This window comes from Equus asinus, chromosome 4 (genome assembly GCF_041296235.1).
Source record: "Equus asinus isolate D_3611 breed Donkey chromosome 4, EquAss-T2T_v2, whole genome shotgun sequence".
In the NCBI taxonomy this organism is placed as follows: Eukaryota; Metazoa; Chordata; class Mammalia; order Perissodactyla; family Equidae; genus Equus; species Equus asinus.
Genome location: NC_091793.1, coordinates 126,853,754 through 126,872,316, shown reverse-complemented (window position 1 = coordinate 126,872,316; position 18,563 = coordinate 126,853,754). Strand labels below are relative to the sequence as shown.

At 41.3% G+C, this 18,563-nt stretch overlaps 1 protein-coding gene across 6 annotated transcripts in view; it reads right to left on the bottom strand.

Annotated features, from left to right (window-relative positions):
• Nucleotides 1-18,563, bottom strand: part of MFSD6 (major facilitator superfamily domain containing 6) — a 71,558-nt gene that overhangs the window by 32,351 nt on the left and 20,644 nt on the right. For all 6 annotated transcript variants that reach the window (XM_014837559.3, XM_014837561.3, XM_070508253.1 and 3 more), the window contains exon 2: nt 15,724-17,335. In XM_014837559.3, the coding sequence (XP_014693045.3) occupies nt 15,724-17,282 (1,559 nt within the window). In that variant the 5' untranslated portion in view covers nt 17,283-17,335. The remainder of the gene's footprint in view (nt 1-15,723; nt 17,336-18,563) is intronic.

Sequence of the window (18,563 nt, the reverse complement as noted above, 5' to 3'; positions counted from 1 at the left end):
ATAGCAGAACTACACGGACCTCCAACTAGAATATACAACTATGTACTGGGGGTCTTTGGGGAGAAGAAGGAAAAAAAAAGAAGATTGGCAACAAATGTTAGCTCAGATGCCAATCTTTAAAAAAAATAAATGAATAAAATAAAAAAAAATAAGAATGGTCATAACTGTCTTAGTTATACTACAGGGGTTTTGGAAAGATCAAATAAGCATGTAAAGAAAAACTGCAAAACATTGTCCAAATGTGTAAGCTACCATTAAATAAAATGCAAATATTTCAGCAAGAGCAGCTAAGCCTTTTACAAATTCTGTCCAAGCCAGTACATGGAGAAATGCCTCAAGTTTAGGGTTCTAACTTCCATTCAAGTCAACTGGCTTCGAAGGAAGAAAATTCTCTATACAGATCCCAGTGACCGCCATCATAAATCACATCCCCTATCACTGGCTAGACAGTCTGTTGTCACAGCATGGCCTGCATGAGTTTGCATGAGTGGCTTTGGGCACATTTGTGCACATTTCTAACCAATCAGCAGAAACCATTCAAAGTGTGAATCCTTGGAGGAGCAGCCAGGAAGGGGTGAGGTGTGATGTGTGGTTTTTCACATACAAACACAACCCAAGTTGAAGTTGGATCATTAAAGTGAGAACTGAAAGAAGGCACAGCATCAAGTCCAACCCACTTATTTTACAGAGACAAGGAAACAGAAGTTCAGAGAGGTAAAGTGGGGCCATAATTGGTTGGTCAGTGGAAGGTCAAGGCCCCTGCCCCCTTGCCCCACAGTGCTCTTTCAAGGGTGATAATAGTGTGCTGTGGGCCTACTCCCAGGTCCCTACATGAAGTCAAACCAAGACAAGGGCTTGAAGAACCGCCCCCGGATGGGACCAGCGGAGGCAGGGACTGGCTGCGTTAGCATAGTTACCCTTCTAGCAACAACTGTGAATTCGGATTAAGGACGCGGGATGTATGTTTGAGTTGGCTTTGGAAGACGCTTAACATTTTAAACTTTGATGAATCATTAGGAAGAATGAGGTAAGAGGAAAACAGAAAAGCAAATGCCACTTGACAGCCACCCAATATCCTGGATCACAAATGAAAAGTTTACCAAGAAGCAAAATTTTGTGTGATGAGATGAAATGGGGCCAAAAGCGCTCTTCTGCTGAGGTAGCCCCAGAAATGTCAAGTGTCAACACTGGGGCAGGACGCACAGTGAGCCAGGATTTCTGCCCCGGACCCTGTAGGCTGGACCTGGGCTACACTAAGCAGGCAGACTTTGAAATCAAATAATCAGGAGTTGAATGTATGGCTAGGGCAGGGTAAGGAGCAGAAAGTAGGGAGGGGCACCACAAAAACACACGCACACACGCATGCATGCACACACACACAGAGCTAGCAAGATTGTGAGGAGAGAGCAAAGACAAGGGCTGTCCAGGAGTCCATCCTAGATAGGTGTGACCACAGGCACAGGCTGTGTTCATCAACGCTGCAGGTCTCCAGAGCAGCCTGGGAAGTCTCTGAGACGGGCTCGCTCTACCAGGGAGTTGAAAGGAGGCTTGATCTCTTCTATTCCTGGATCTCTGCGGTGGCTCCACAGAACTCACTGTCAAGAGTCTTAACTACTCCAGCAACGCTGGTTGTGGGGTCATCTTCCTCTCTTTCTCTCTTTCTGGAACCTTCACTAGTTTTCAGACTTAATTCAATGTGATCCTAAATCACAATGCTAAACATCTTTCCTGAAGTGAAAATTAAGTTATGGATTTTTCAAGTAAGGAAAAAAATAGTGCAAATACAGTTACAATAAACTCTTGACCGAAACTTGTCAACTAGTAAACTTTTATGACTAGAAATTCTGCCCTATTTTAATAACTCTGCAACTGAATAACAGATTTTGTTCAGACGATTCCTGTTCTTTTTGTGACATTAAGGAAGAAAACAAACGTCAGCTGTCTTGAGACCTCTGCTTGCTGCAGGTCCCTCGCCATGCCCATCCCCCCATACTAACATTTCTATAACGTCCCCCAATTGTTTAGCATTTTTACCCACTTAGTATCTCATTTACTCCCGCCAATAATCATCTCAAATAGGAAAGGCAAGAGTTATCATTAATTCTGTTTTACAGTTGAAGAAATCAAGGCCCCGAAAGGTTAACTAAGTTGCCAGGTCATACAGCTAAACAAACTTTGAGGGAAATTTAAAAGGTGTTCTTTTTCACACACACACACACACAAATTAATGACCACTCTAACTTAACAATTTTGTTTCACAAAGATTTGCTATATCTGCATTTGAATCATATTAGATTTCTAACAAAATCTCATTAACAGAACTAAGAATAACTTAATTAATAGTAATGAAAGAGTAATAGTAATTAATAATAACTTGATTAAGAGTAACGAAACAGCAATGATACTAGTCTTCACCTACTTTAATGAAGATCAACATTACTGTCTTATATACTGAAAACAGCATGGGATTTATTAGCTAGAGGCCCTGGGTTGGGTCCCCACTCCACCACTAAGGAGGAAATCTGTTCCTCCCTAGGCTTGCATGGTGGATCCGCCCAACCAGCCAATGTCCATGCTACCAGGAATGCGCACACATGCAGAAAAATAAGTTTGCCACTGCTGGACTCACTCCTACACACCTCCGCACTCACTCATCCCAATGTTAGGCCACAGGTCCCAGCTCTAGTGTCCTCTGGCTCCCAGAATCTTTGGACATCCTAGCCCTCCACAGGCTCTCCTTGCTCTATCTGTTTAGACACATGTCTTAGGTCAGGCTGCCATAATAAAATACCACAGACTGGGTGGCTTAAACCACAGAAATTTATTTTCCCACAGTTCTGGAGGCGGGAAGTCTGAGATGAGGGTGCCAGTGCTGTTGGGTTCTGGTAATGATGGTCTTCCTGGCTTGCAGAGGGCAGTCACTGTGTCCTCACGTGGCTGAGAGAGGAGCCAGAGGAAGCTCTCCAGGGTCTCTTTTTATAATGGCACTAATCCCACCATGAAGGCCCCACCCGCATGACTTCATCTAACCTTAACTACCTCCCAAAGGCCCCGTATCCAAGTACCATCATACTGGGGGTTAGAGCTTCAACATATGCATTTGGGGGGACACACAATTTAGTCCAGAGCAACACGCTTCTCTAACCTTAATACCCACACTCTCGAACACAATTAGGAACCCCGGCTGCAGGTTCTCAGGTGCTCCACCCGAGACCCCCAGAGAGTCAACATGGTCTTTCCATCAAAGGAGAATATCCGGCTCTCATCAAGCCACTATAAAATATAATAAAACTTAACTATTTTGCAAGGTGTTGTATCAACAAAAATATTTACAAAAACTGTACAAACTGTAAAGCCTTCAATAATATTATTCCCATTTACTTTTACTGATGATCTTGAAATTAGATGGAAACAATGATTTTCTGACTAAGCCTAATTAGCAAACTGAGCATAAAATTGTTCTCTGTAAAAGATACACGAAGACTCTGTGGAATTAAAGTATATTCCAGCTGTGAGTAGTAGCATTCCTGAGATAAGGAAATAAAAACAATCCTACACTCAGGCACGTGTGTTAAAAAAAATAAAAATAACTGATTTGTTTGCTGGTCTAGTCTTCGTTGGTTTTCTTTCTCAGTTTACATTGCACTTACCAGATGAGACCCAGACACAGAAGATCTCACCTAAGCCACTAGGCTATTTGGGGCATCAGATTCCCCCCAGTGCTGCGTTTCTCCAGCCACACAGAAGTGCAGGGGCCACCATTCCTAAGGGTGAACGGAGGCTCCCTCTAGGCTGAAGGCCTTGAGTTATGAGTGAAGAATATCAAGGGGACATTAGCAGTATATTCATCAAGACTTCATGTTGGAGCTGAAGGACAAAATTTTCATCCACATCTTAGAAGTACTGAACGGTCCTGCTCTATGGCACCGCTTCCAGAAGGAACACTGATAGCAACACGTTGCTTGTTTGAGGTCAACGATTTCCCAAAATGGATTTACTAGATGAAGGGAAGGGAGGAGAGTAGGGGAGGAAGACGGTTACAGATAACTTCAAATCATGGGATGGAGCTAGCTAGATTTCCACCAAGTTCCATACTGCGGTATCCTCTTCCCCTACCTGGAACCGATACCACGCCCTGGACTCCCTTCCTTGGTGAGTGGCATTGCCACGCATCTGGTATCCTGTTCACAAAATAACTCTTCTCCCTGACTCTGGCTACACTAGGTCCTGCTCAGAAGAACTCTCAATTTTATTTGCTTTACTCTATTCCAGCTCCCAATGCCTTAGGCGCCTAAATTAACACTTTCGTAGCACCCAACAGTTTCTTTCTGTTGTATTGTCTTCTACTCCCTACGAGAACATGAACTCTGTGCAAGAGGGACCTTGTCCGTCTTGTTCAACACTGTATCCCTAAAACAGAACCTGGTCATTGACTAAAGGCTTCTTTAAGAAACATTGAATGAACACAATATTTAATTGTGAATTAACTCCTTCTATGTGATACACGGTCACCATTAGCAACATTCATTTTTGCCACTTATATTCAGTGTGCGTTAGTTTAATCACATTACTCTCATCCTAACACTGCTTGAGTATTGCTGGTCTGGAGGACTGAGAGTAACAGGAATAATTTGGGAGAGGGAGGCATTTTAGAGGAATGGAGATCTTACCAGGAAGACACAGGGGGGTCTTGTGACAGCTGAAAAAATTGTACCAGACACTGGTCACTCAGAGCAGAAAGGAGGAAGACTAAGACATGAGACTGGGCTGCATAGACAAAATACTCCCCAGTCTGACTCTGTGCCTACGAACCTATAAGGGGGCTGAGAACACGGGTTCTGGAGTCTGAGTAGCTTGGATTTGAATCCTGCCTCTGCTATTTACAAGCTGTCTCACCCCGTGCAACTTATTTAACCACTCTGAACTTCCCCTCTCTAAAATGGACACGCCAATGCCTAACTCTAAGGTGTTAAAAGGATTAAGGAAGGGCTTGGAGGTAAAGCATTTAGCACAGTGCCTTTGTAACCACTTTTATGTAATAAGCGCTCAAATGGTATTATAACAACTATTATTATTTTTACAATATTATCCTGTAATTACATTTTTTGTTAAGGTTGGAGATTTTTTTAATTTTCATTTTTTGTTTATCCTCTAGACTCTATGGCTATTCTGAAATTTTGAAGTTGCTAAAAAAAACCCAAAACCTTCATCCAGATTGGTGGCAGGCACCACATCAACAAAGGAAGTGCACGAATCGCCAGCTTTATGGCTCAAGAAAAAAGAACTCATAATTTCTCTGAAACTCAGAGAATGAACTAAAATGGCACCTTTCTAAAGTGGGGCAAGGTAAATGACGATAAATTCTCCACCCATGTAATTGTTTTAAAAAACATAAAAGCAGAAGTCTGTTGGTGTCACCCTTTGCTCAAACTCACCGATGGCTTCCCACTTCTCTTAGAGTAACATCCTCTCTATTAGCGTGGTCCTCCAGGCCCCGTGGGATCCCTGCCCGCCTCGCTGGCTTCCTGTTATTCCTCACCCTCTAGCCCGGCCACTTACACTTGTGGTTTCCTCTGTCCCTCAAGTCATCACTGGGTGGCTTCTTGTCAGAACTCTGCTCCAATGTCACTTCTTCAGAGAAAGCCTCCCAGCCTACCTAAGCTAAAATGGTCACCTCTCCTCAGTCACTCTGGGACCCGTCATCCTGCATTATTTTTGCCATATAGCACTTGTCATTATCAGAAATAAAATCACCTGTTTACTGCCTATTGTCTACCCCAATAGAATGTTAGTCCCATGAGGACTGACCTTTCTCTATCTTATTATGCACTCCATATACCCCCAGGGCCTAGAAAAGTGCCTGCTGCCTAGTGTGTGCCTAATAAATACTTGTTGAAGCAGTGAATTAATCATAGTAATAATACCACCTACTGTTTGTAGTTGAGCAATTATTATGTGCTCTATATTATCTCATTTAATCTTAATAAAATAACAATGCTAGGAAGTTAGGTACAGATATTCTCCGCATTTTACAAATGATGAACGTGAGGCTTAACAAAGATAAACTGCTGACTTACCCAAGGTCAGACACATTTAAATGTGGGATCTGAACCCAGGTCAACAGCACAAGCGTGCACACACACACACACACACAGACACACACACACAAGTACTCTCTATAGGTAAACTGGCCGAAAGAAGAATAAAAGGAAACAGGATAGCCACCAGGCTACCTTCCACTTCTACCAGGACTTGGGAAGATGACTGGGTCAAGGCTAGACCAATCTGCGCCCTTCTCTTTCTCATTCTCCTAAAGGGAATGAAATGCCTGGCCAGCATCCCACAGTTATAACCAAGGACCATGGCCAACACTCCATCACTGAGGATTCCTCACCATTGTCAAGAGTCAACCATAACACACAGTAGCATGGTTCAAAGATATGGTACTCAGACAAACGCAACCTAACATTGATTCTTTCTGATAATGTCTGAGCTTCAATCTACACGTTAGCTTTTTAAAGGAAAGAAAAAATTAGCAAGTTAATGTTTGTCTGCTTACAGATTACTATTCAAAGACACTGTTTTCAGTAGAGAAAAGGCAAAGAAAAGATGCTTAATACTTCAGAAATAAGAATGGAATGGTATTCCTCCTTCCAGCTGGAAAGGTTTTAAAGACAAGCTTCTAAGAAAATTTCTTTTCTTATCCACTCTTCAAAGTATCCCACAAAATTATATAATTGCAGTCTACTAAATATTTCCATGGATAAACAGAAATATAATTAGCCAGATTACTTACATTTTCGACTTGTACCAGAAAAGGCAGTAAATTGACACCATATGACTCAAGATAATTAAACAGCTGATATAAACACTCATACTTGCTTGAACTCACTGCCAGTAATAAACTTTATGATCTTTGGGACGTCACTTGGCTTTTTGGTACCTTGATTTCTTTTTTTTTAAGATTGGCCCTGAGCTAACATCTGTTGCCAATCTTCCTCTTTGTTTTCCCTCCTCAAAGTCCCAGTACATAGTTGTATATCCTGGTTGTAGGTCATTCTAGTTCTTCTACATGGAATGCTGCCACTGCATGGCCTGATGAGCCATGTATAGGTCCACGCCCAGGATCCAAACCCACGAAGCCCAGGCCACCAAAGTGGAACACACACACTTCACCACTCGGCCACAGGGCCAGCCCTCGATTTCTTTTTATATATAAAGAAGTATTATATTTACTACCCAAATCAGGGTTGTTTGGTACAGTTTGATATTAAGTCATAATGAGATACTATGAATTTGCACCTGATTTCATTTTTTAAAGACAGGGAAATAAGACCTGAGGCCACAACAATTATATAAAGTAGACTTTTAATCATTTATATTTATGCCACTTAGGGAAAAATATATGGATACATATATCAGGGGCACAAAACCTCAATGTTTACCTGATATATTTGGATACAATGTCTCTTTAAAATATACACAGCTACACACACACACATATATATACGGTTCTACAGGAGGATAATTATATTGCTCCACTATAAGTGGACTTAAGCTTCAAGCTATCTCCCAAGAGAAAATACAAAAAGAAAAACTGTACAGAATATGTACATCTATCACCAAAAATGGAAATTCTGAATATTTTGCCATATTTCCTTAAAGAAATAAAAGATTACAGGTAAAGCAGAGGTTCTCCTTGTCCTCTTTGCTCCCCATCTCAGTCCCCTTCTCTTTATATCTTGTCCAGAAAGATAGGGCTAATATGAGTTTGGAATGAATTCTTCCTCTTCAAATTTAAATATCTTTCTACACATATAGGTGTATCCATAAAAACATGTATAACTTTTTAAATGTTTTTTGCTTTTTTCCCATTCAACATCAGATTTTTGAGAGCTTTCCATGCTAACATATTGACCTAGTCCATTCCTTTTTAACTTGTGCATAATATTCCATTTTATGACTATACCATACTAAACGTAGCCATACCCTACTTGATGAATATTTAAACTGTTCCTCTTTTTCACTGTGAGAAAGCTGCAGTAAGCAAGATTCTTGTACATGTCTTTCTGAATATGTGTAAGAGTTTTTCCAGAAGGGTATATACCTTAAAACGCAACTTTCAGGCCATAGGAAATGTCCAACGTGAGCATTACCATGGACTGCTGATTTGGTCTCCACACTGGCTGTCTAGGTAATAAATTTGTAAGAGCTGTTTTTACTCTAGTCTGGTGCACACGTCCACGACCACCACCTGAGCCGATGAATTGGTGAGGGGGTTGCCTGCAACCACAAAAGCTACAGTTCATAGGGAGTTAGTACTGCTCTCTTTAAGTCAGTGAGTGCCCTGGTCAACCCAGCCACCGAAGGTGGAAGAGAAAACAAACAAAATATGACACCAACAACTGAAATCCCTGGAATTCACGTACACTACCTTGCAACAACGGCCTTTTGTTCCCAACTATGAATAACGCAATTATCAGTAATGCTGTTACTAACAAGTCAGCCTGGTAGCTATGACACAATATGGTAATATATTTCTTTGCAAAGATGTTCTTTTCAAGGGACTATGAAAACCAAATTACTTCCTTTCAACTCTTGGTCATAAATTCTACTTTTTAGACTCTACAGTTTACAGTTTAATAATAAGAATCTATACTTGAAATAGCTCTAAGAGGCTTTTCCTTTAAAAATTACTATCAACATCTTTGAAGGCAAAATGGGAAAGGAATAGAAAAATAGAAATCTACCCACGTATAACAATAATAGCTACAATTACAATCATTCTGTATGACAGCTATTACAGACATGGTAGCTTATAGTCACCAAGCCCTAAAACGTGGCACTAACGAGGACACAATCAGCCCTGTGTATCTAGAGGTTCCACATCTGGAGATTCAACCAACGGTGGACGGAAAGGCCTATGATGGTTACATCTGTACTGAACATGTACAGACTTCTTTTTCTTGTCGTTATTCCCTAAACAATACAGTATAACTACTTACATAGCATTCACATTGTATTAGGTATTATAAGTAATCCAGAGATGACAAAGTATACAGGAGCATGTGCATAGGTTATATGCAAATACTATGCCATTTTATATAAGGGACTCGAGCATCCGCGGATTTTGGTACCTGCAGGAGTCCCGGGTCCGGTCCCCTGCAGATACCAGGGATGATTGTATTAACAATGTATAGCCACCATAAATTAGGGGAGAAAACCTCAATTTGACCAAGATGTTTTTGAGGAGGAATACTAGTTATTTTGAAAAACACAAATATCTTAACTTTGCAGCTTTATTGATCTGTACACTTCTGATAACGTACTAAGTCACTGTATTTTTATCAGATTCAATGGGTCTTGTAGTTATGAGCAACATAATATATCATAAGATTGATAAAGTAATAATTTAGTAAAATCAACTGAACTTCTAAATATGCCAGTCACTGTTCTAAGCAATTGCTGTATTTTATCTCATTTAGTCTTCATTAGAAAAACTAAGAGGTGGGGCCGGCCCCATGGCTGAGTGGTTAAGTTCTCGTGCTCCGTGCCAGCAGCCCAGGATTTCGCAGGTTCGGATCTCGGGCGCAGACATGGCACCGCTCATCAGGCCATGCTGAGGCGGCGTCCCACAGGACACAATCAGAAGCACTCAAAACTAGAATATACAACCATGTACTAGGGGGCTTTGGGGAGAAGAAGGGAAAAAAAAGAAGAAGATTGGCAACAGCTGTTAGCTCAGGTGCCAATCTTTAAGAAAAACACCCAAAAGAAACTAAGAGGTAGGTACTAATAGTATTCTATTTACAGATGGCAAAACTGAGAAACAAAAAAATCACAGAACTTGTCCAAGGCCCCACAGTCCCAAATGGCAGAGCCAGGCTCTGAACCAGGCAGTCTGACTCCGAGCCCGCACGTGTAACCCTTCACGAATAAGGACAGGGAGAACCCTTCCCCCAGAGAGAGCAGCTATTTCCTTTCTCCACCTTTCTCTCTTTCCCTCTCTGTTCCTCATATGCCCTCTCCCTTGCTTACATCTAGCTCCACTTATAAATGCTCACGGAGGCTGCCTGGCTCAGGTGATGGCATTTAAGGGGTGCTCAGAAAGTCATTTCCTCCCGAAGAGAGGTGTGGATCAGGTTACAGTAAATACCATACACACAACTCCCCACAACACAAAACATTCTTAGACATGAGGATACTCTCTTTAAGCAATAAAACACAGACCAACACTTTAATGAGAGCAGAAACTTGGAGTAAAATCTTGGAGACAACCATAATTGATTTTCTCAGCCCATTCCTCTCCTTCAACCACAAGATTTCCTTGTTGATCTTATCCGTGTTCACGGTTTTATCTGTCCCAAACCTATATCCCCAATCCTAAACTTGGGGATACAGCTTAAGCTTCAGGTTTGTAATCGTTAACCGTCTGCTGGACATCCCCATCTAGATGTTCAAACTAAATGAACCCCACACTGAATTCAGAACTCCCAGGTCTGTATCTCCTTCCTGAATTTCCTACTGGATTTAGTGGAACCACCATACCAAAGCTGGAAACGTGGGGTCTCCACCCTACTTCCAACATCCAAACCATTCTGTCAACTTTACCTCCCAAATCCATTCCTTCCCCCAAATACTGTTGCTACTGCTGTTAATTCAGGGCTGTGTCACCTCTCCCTTGGACTATTTTAAGAACCTTCTCAGTGGGCTCCATGCTTCAAAGCTACCCACCACATTGCAAAAAAAAATCTGCGCCCCTCTCCTGCTTTGAACCTTGCAATGGTTCCCTAGAGCTTCCAGGAGAAAACTCGGGCTGCTCATCCCAGCATCCACCTGGCCTGCAGTCTCCCCTCTTTTCCAACCCACATCCTTTTAGTGCTCATCCCTGCACCCTATTAATTTGGGATTCTCTAGGCCTAAATATCGGTTTTATTAAATTGAATAGGCAGCATTTTGATTTTTAAATAACACAGAGTGATACTTGCTCCTTTAGAGCATATATAACATAATTTCAAATTTACTATGAAAATTGTCTTTAAAAACATTTTTTTGTTGTGGTAAAAGTCATTTTTAAAGGAGAAATAATCCTTACTTAAGAAATGAGAAAGGAGCCAGCCTGATAGCCTGGCAGTTAAAGCTCAGCGCTGACAGCTTCAGCCGCCCAGTTTCGCTTCCTGGTCGCGGAAGCACAGCACCCGTCTGTCAGTTGCCACGCGCTGGCGGCCCACATAGAAGAACTAGAACGACTTACAACTAGACTAGACAACCAGGCACTGGCGCTTTGGGGAGAAGGAAAAAAAAAAGAGGAAGACTGGCAATAGATGCTAGCTCAGGGTGAATCTTAAAAAAAAAAAAAAAAGAAAAGAAATGAGAAGGGAAAAAGTTGTTTAAGGTCTACCATCTTTCTGTATTTTAATCAAGACTTGTGATGGAAGATGGGTGATGGAAGAGCTGAGAAGCCGGAGCATGCTGAGAGAACTGCAGGCAGCCTCTACAAGGTCCAGGTTAGAAGGATGAAGGGAGAAGGCCATGTCACCAGAGCTCTGGGTCACCCCCAGCGGGTGGAGCCACAGTGAGATACAGCAGCTATCAGGGATGCTGGCTTACAGGGCACAGAGGTCTCCAGAGTTGAGGAGACAGGGCTGAGTCTGGGGAGCAGGGCGGAGGACTGGAGCAGAGAGAGCCACAAAGAGAGAAAGCTGCAGAGGGGTCCCCTGGAGTCTTCAGCTGAGTACTGATCAGCACATGCCTTATGAGGAAATCCAGGGAAAGAACCACCCGAAAGGGTTAGAGAGAACAATCTCCAAAGCTCACATAAGATGCTGCACGAGCTAAAAAGAGAGAAAGAAAGGCCCTGGAAATTTTTCCCTTCCTCCCTCCCTCTAATCCTCCACCTGTGCCGCTCATCAGCTCGGTGGTTATCAACCTTGGCTGCACATAGGAATCAACTGGGCAACTTTACAAAGTACAAATGTCTGGGCACACCCCTGGAGAGCATGATGTAATCGGTCTGGGTGCAGCCTGAGCATTAGGTGAGTTTTAAAAGCTCTCCTGGTGAGTCTAATGGTTGAGAACCACCGCAGGAGAGACCAGGTCCTGAGGGAAGCAGCCCGCAGAAATCGACGCCCTGCCACACAGGGTGAGGAGAGGGTCTGAGAGCCAGTAGATCTGGGATCAGCAACTACGGCGCAGAGGTGGGTGGAATAAGGGAGAGGATGAGAAGAAGAAGAAGAAAAGAAAAAAACATAAATGCGATCTTCTCTAAATCCTTCAGTGACCAGCTCAAATTTGGCTGCCCCCGTGAAGCCTTCCTTGATTACCCCAGCAGCAGTTGCCTCCCTCTTATAATGCTGATTGCTACTCCTCCAGTGATATTTCTCACGCACTACCTCCCATGTGTGCTCAGCTGGGAGCCCAGCGTCTTGCTCTCTCTTCTAGGTCTTCCTGCTGTGCCCTTTCCCAAACTGACTGGCTTGTTCATTTGGATACTTAGCTGCTATTAAGTAGTAATTAATGGCTAATAATGGTTAATATATTACCCCTTCCAGCTAACATTTGCATGGCAAAACTGACCTTGAGTGTGAGAATTTCAGGCAAGTCAGAATTGACTGAGTAGATTTTTGTGTGTCCCTTAAAACATAAATAAATTTAAATCAAATAACATACGTGATGGCCTAATATTGGATAGCAAAGATTTACAAATTTACAGATAATTAATTGCAATGTGTTTTTGTCACAATCCTCCTAATGGCTGTTGAAACATTCAGCAAGGTGAATGTGCCCTTAAGATAAATTCATACTTCTAGTCAAAGAAGTCTAGGGGGCCAGTCTCGTGGCTGAGTGGTTAATGTTCCACGAGTTGTGCTTGGGCGGCTGGGTTCACAGGTTCGGATCCCAGGCGTGGACCTACTCGACTCATCAGCCATGCTATGGAGCCATCCCACGGAGCCATCCCACATACAAAATAGAGGAAGACTGGCATGGATGTTAGCTCAGGGTGAATCTTCCTTACCAAAAAAATAGAAGTCTAGTTAACATCTTTACATAAATTAGCCTAGAAATATATCTGCTGTAAATTCCAAAGTCTTGAGATTTCAAATAAAAAGAAATTTACTTTTTTAGTAGAGATATTAAGCATTATTCTATTGGCCTGAGAAAGCCACTTTCCTGAGAAGGATAAAAATCTAAGGTCAAAATTAGAAATCATTTACTCTGTGCTTGTGTGGGTATAGGTGTGTGTGTGTTGTGTGTTTAGAGTGATAGAACAGATAGATCAGGTTATTCCCTGAAAAACTGGGCCCAAACTGTAGAACTGTTAAAATGCTAAGTGATTCAAAATTGGACATGCTATTTTAAAAACCTGTTTTCTGGTATGAATTTTTCTTCATTGTGAATCTATATAAAGAATTTGTGGGAAAAATCCACGTTTGATTACATTAAGATATTTCTAATTTTTATGGTAGTGTTGACTCCTAAAAATAAACTCCCGATAAGACAGTCACAAAATATTGAAAAAACATACACGCATACACAAGAGCCAGAGACAGATCCCTCCTTGCGATCTGACAAGGAAAACACGAAGACAATGAAGTCATAGGAAGATCATTCTCTTCATCGACTGTTTAACAGATGATATTCTTCCAATGAAAAGTCTACACTGTCATCGCCACACCTGCAAACCCCCAAACCTCAACCACCACCACCTGCCTGGGCTCCCAAAATTTTCATCAAAAGAAACACAGCCCTGCTACCTCAATATGTGGGCAATAATCTCACTACAGCTATCAGAACCTTTTAAAAGTAGTTAAAATAATATATTTTAATGAACAGAATTAAAATCTAAAAGAGGTGAATGACCACAAATTGATGAAATCCAATAGGCTCTTGGGAGCAACAATGTGACCACAGAGCTGCCTTCTTCATTATATCATTAAATAAGAAAAGGAAGGTGAGTTTTGTACATAAAACCAGAAAATTAAGGTTAACTGAGCTTTAGGTTTTTAAGTAACGAGTAACTAATAATACTCAGGGAAGAAAAACAAGTATAAGCTCATGTAATTACCAAAACTAGTAGTAAACCTGCGGGGATTTTACCATGAAAATATATACCTCAGACAAAAGGCAGAGACAGAAAGGAAACTTCCTTTCTTAGCATGTGAGAAGAACCTACCAATTTCTTTGAAAATAGAACCTATACGCATACCCTGTACTGAGTCAACATTCAATTAATGCTACTGAGGGATTAAATAACGAATTCTAGGAACTCCAGTCACTGGTAAGACCTAACTTGTTCCCTTCTGGGAATAAATGGCTGTGATTCTAACAGCTGAGGTGAGATCCCACTCACACAGCCAAACTGAAGAGAAGCGTCTAATTCATCACGGTTGCTCTACACAGCTCAGAGAATGTAAACATGACCTGGACAAGGTTAAAGGACATTCCATGTCCTTACTATTACAGGACTCTCTTCAGACTTGTCCCCATGAACGTGCCCTGGGGACTGTGTGGGTCTGGGAACCATCCGCACAGTGCCCGACTTTGTTTAGTGACAACAAAGGGGTCAAAGATTTGAAAAAGAGAAAGAACAGGACAAGCCTCCCAAAGCAAAACCAAAACAAGCAAGAAAAAATATTCACAATTGTTTGGGAAAAAGAATAACGCTAGGATGAAACTTTAAATTAGAGAATATTTTCTTCAGTTAGTAAAAGGGAAATTAAAGAAAGATCAATGTTTCTCAAATCTTGTCAGTGTCTCATTCTGTTTTTTAGTTTCTCATAGAAACAGCAGATTTAAAGATTACCACAAACACACAAACACACACAGTTGCTTTCTTTTAGTTACGGCAACTTCATATTTTAATGACAATGACCTCAATAAAACACATACGCACACAATTTTAATGACAGGCATGCCATACTTTCCTATGACGTAAGAATGCTTAAGTCTGGCTGGTCTACATTCCAGAGCCAATGACAAAACAGAAAGACTTATAAAGAGCAAGATACTGTTCAATGATGTTCAGACAAATATTAATGGTCAAAAACATCACACAACATGAAACACTAGGCATTTACAGATTTTTTTCGACTAAAAAGATTACACGGGAAATTTCAAGTAGAAGGAAAATTTTTAAATGTCCCATGTCTTCATGGCAGATAAAAATGCAGAGACTCATGTAATAATCAGGAAAAAAGTTATATAAGGATCTCTTCCACGTACTATCATGAATTAGGGATTATGGTGGGTCACATCTAAGCTTCATTAAACATAACGGATATCTTCATATACCATGTATTCAAGCTCTTTCTGTGACAGTTAGTGGCTGAGAATAACTGAAGGCTGAAAAAACTTAATCCTCTTTATCCACTTAAGCCTTCCTTCATAAATGCCTGGGACAGGTAGACCCTTCAAGGTCCAGAGAATAATACAGCTCCCTAAACTGGTGCTCCTATACCTGAAAATATTTACTGTAAGAGTCTCTTCTTAGTACACAAAGAGGAAGCAGCATATTTTGTTGGTTTCTTTTAGATAATCCAACTAGGTTCACTACTTCCTTCCTTTTGTTTCTATTTTAAAGAGAAAGAGCAACAGAAAGCCCATGCCCACCCCAATCCCACCCCAACATAAATTATAACACCCATAATGTCCTCAAAGGAGCTATAAACTAGGAAAAGATAAGGTTCAACTGCTGAGGGGCAGCAATAGTAAGCACATTCTTACCTGATATGGCCGATCAATTCAATAAGCTTGTGACTAAAAAAATAAGCTGTCAGCTCAGACACATGACTCAGGACTGAACAGACCCCAAAGAGCGTTGTAGTTCCATTCAGGTCTTCCAAGTGCCAGTAGAGAAAGGTGAACACGAAGCCGTATCCAAAACCCATAAACCAAGCCACGAACAACACCGAGCCATACTGCACACTGCAGAGCAGTCTGATTAAGTCCCAAAAGTTGAAGGCCTGCGAGTGACTCATGGTGGTTGGGGTCTCCTCAGAGGACTCTGTGGAGTTGTTCCTCTCCACCTGAGGGATCTCCACCTCTTTCCCTTTATTTTCATTGTTTTTGAAGTGGTTGTAGCGGAACCGGAACTGAGTAGCAACAATCAGGGCCATGGTCATGAGGACTCCAAAGACAATGAAGACGATCTGGTAGTTTCGGTACTCGGGGGGTTTACACCCCTTTCCATCGATGAGCACTTCCATGTGGGTGTAGTCAATCCCGATGCCCACGGACAGCATTGCCAGGCCCCAGCCCAGGGAGCCCCACATGCGCTGCAATCCATAGCGGTCTCTGTGTTTTCCCAGATACTGGAGTGTTACCGTGTCCACAATTGTGACAGAAGAGGCACTGAAAAATTCTCCTATTATGACAACCATCAAGATCACCAAGAATATAGCTTCGACTTCTTGTTGATCATAAACAAGAGTGACTTGGTCAGAAGGTAAAGATTTGGTGGTAGTGACAACAGTAGTGGTTATCTCCCTGGTTACACTTCCTGGGTGGGCAGGGGTTGCCGTGCTTGGGTTGGAGGTCAAGCCCATAACGTGGTCAGTAATTTCATCTGTTGGAGGCTGCAGAGTGGGTGCACTAGTCTTGTTTGCAGCTGTTGAAAAGATGACAGTTTCCGTGATATTGGGCTCTGCCTCTAACATCATTGGCCAACTGGAAGAAGGCAGGTTCCTTTTCTCACGCATTCTTGGTGACGTGGTAATGGAAGAGAGAAGGGAAGCATTCGTTGGCAGGACAGTTAACAGATGACTTGCGTTGGTGGGGCGAGCAGTGGGGGGAATCTTTGGTACACATCTCAAGGTAGCAGGTTTGACAAATCCGATGCCCAGGTTGAATAAAACCCAACACAAAAGAGAAAAGAGGAGAACAATTTTGCCTTTTTTAAAGCGATCTGCAATGACACCCCAAAAGGGGGCACTGCAGAATTCAATGAAGTATCGAATACCTACTAACAGTCCACTCTGGCTTGGTGACATGCCCAGCTGTTTATAGTACACAGGCAAAAGTGGGTAAAGAGAGCCATATGCAGAGTAAAAGAAAAAATAAAAGACCTTGGAAATCAGAAGATCGTTGTTTATTTTAACACAATGCTTCTCCATCCAGTCTATTTCCTCCTCAGGAACAGCAGCCGTTTCTGTGGAGGAGGGTGTTTCATTTGACGGGGCTTCTGGATCCCTGGAAATACCATTAAAGGGATCAGCAAGCACATATTTTCTCTTCTGTTCCTCTTCATCATCTGTTAAGATGGCAACTTTATCATCTGTCGCCATGGCTTACCACCACCATCAAAAAGTTTATGACCTTCCAGATTTTGACTGGTGATCTGTAAAGTAAAATTTAAAAGACACCTTAGTATGAAAATGGTAACATTTAAACATAGAGCTTCATCTCGCAGGAAACGGAGGAGTTCCAAACCATAGCAAAAATAATAATCGTGAGAGAGAAGTTTCACCATTTATCACTTGCAGCCACACAATACGGATAAACAAAAATTCCTTTCAAAAAATCAAATACTCTTTGTGGCCAATGACTGACTAATTATATTTTCTAACAACAGGTTTATAGCTCAGGTTCTTCAATCTTTTCATTGATTCCTAGAGAAAATGTATAAATGATAGGGATTATGTCTAAACCAAATATAAAGAATTGAAAATAAATAGTATTTATAGTTTCTAGGTTTTCCTTTTCAAACAAATCCACTGCACTATGAAGTCTACAATTTTTAGAAAATATTGGTAGCTGAAACCATTCAGTCTCTAGACAAAAACAGAAATAAGCTCTTAACCACGACCACAGTATAGTGAGAGAGCAGGAGCCAATTGCACACTTGCAACTGGAGTTGGTCACTCAGCCATGACAAAGATACCCTGGTAAGGAAGTAGTCTTTATGCTTATATTGCATACATTTCTCCAGATATGCTTTTACGGATTGCAGTTTAAGAAAATGTCAGAAAAAAATAGCAGATAGCATTTGCTGAGCACTTACTGATAGCATTTGCTGAGCGTCAGGCAACATTCATAGATTTTTATATGTATTAATTCATATTAATCACAATATCCCTACTATCTTCTCAATTTCACAGATGAGAAAAATGAGATGTGGTGAGCTTAAATAACTCATAAGTGGCAGAGTGAGGATTTGAACCCTGATATTATGGCTTCAGGACGCATGTTCTAATACACCACACTTAACTGCCAAATCTTGCATTATACATAATAAAATACTATTAAACCTTTTTATGAGACAGGGTATTTCAGATAACAGATAAGGAATATATCAATGGTATAAATTTACAGGAACTGTGCCACATTCTACCAGAATTTCCCTTTCTTTTATTCTACAAATGATCAAAGAATCAAAAGGTCTTACTTGCATCAAGATTTGTCAAGTTGCAATGAATGGATTCTGATGTAGGAAGTGTATTCACTAAACACTTATTAATTCCTTTCACCTTCTATACCAGAGAGACATAGCTTCACTTGCCACCCCATGGAACAGATCTTGCTCTCTCTTTTCCCAAAATGAATAACTTTCTGAAAATCGTCCAGAA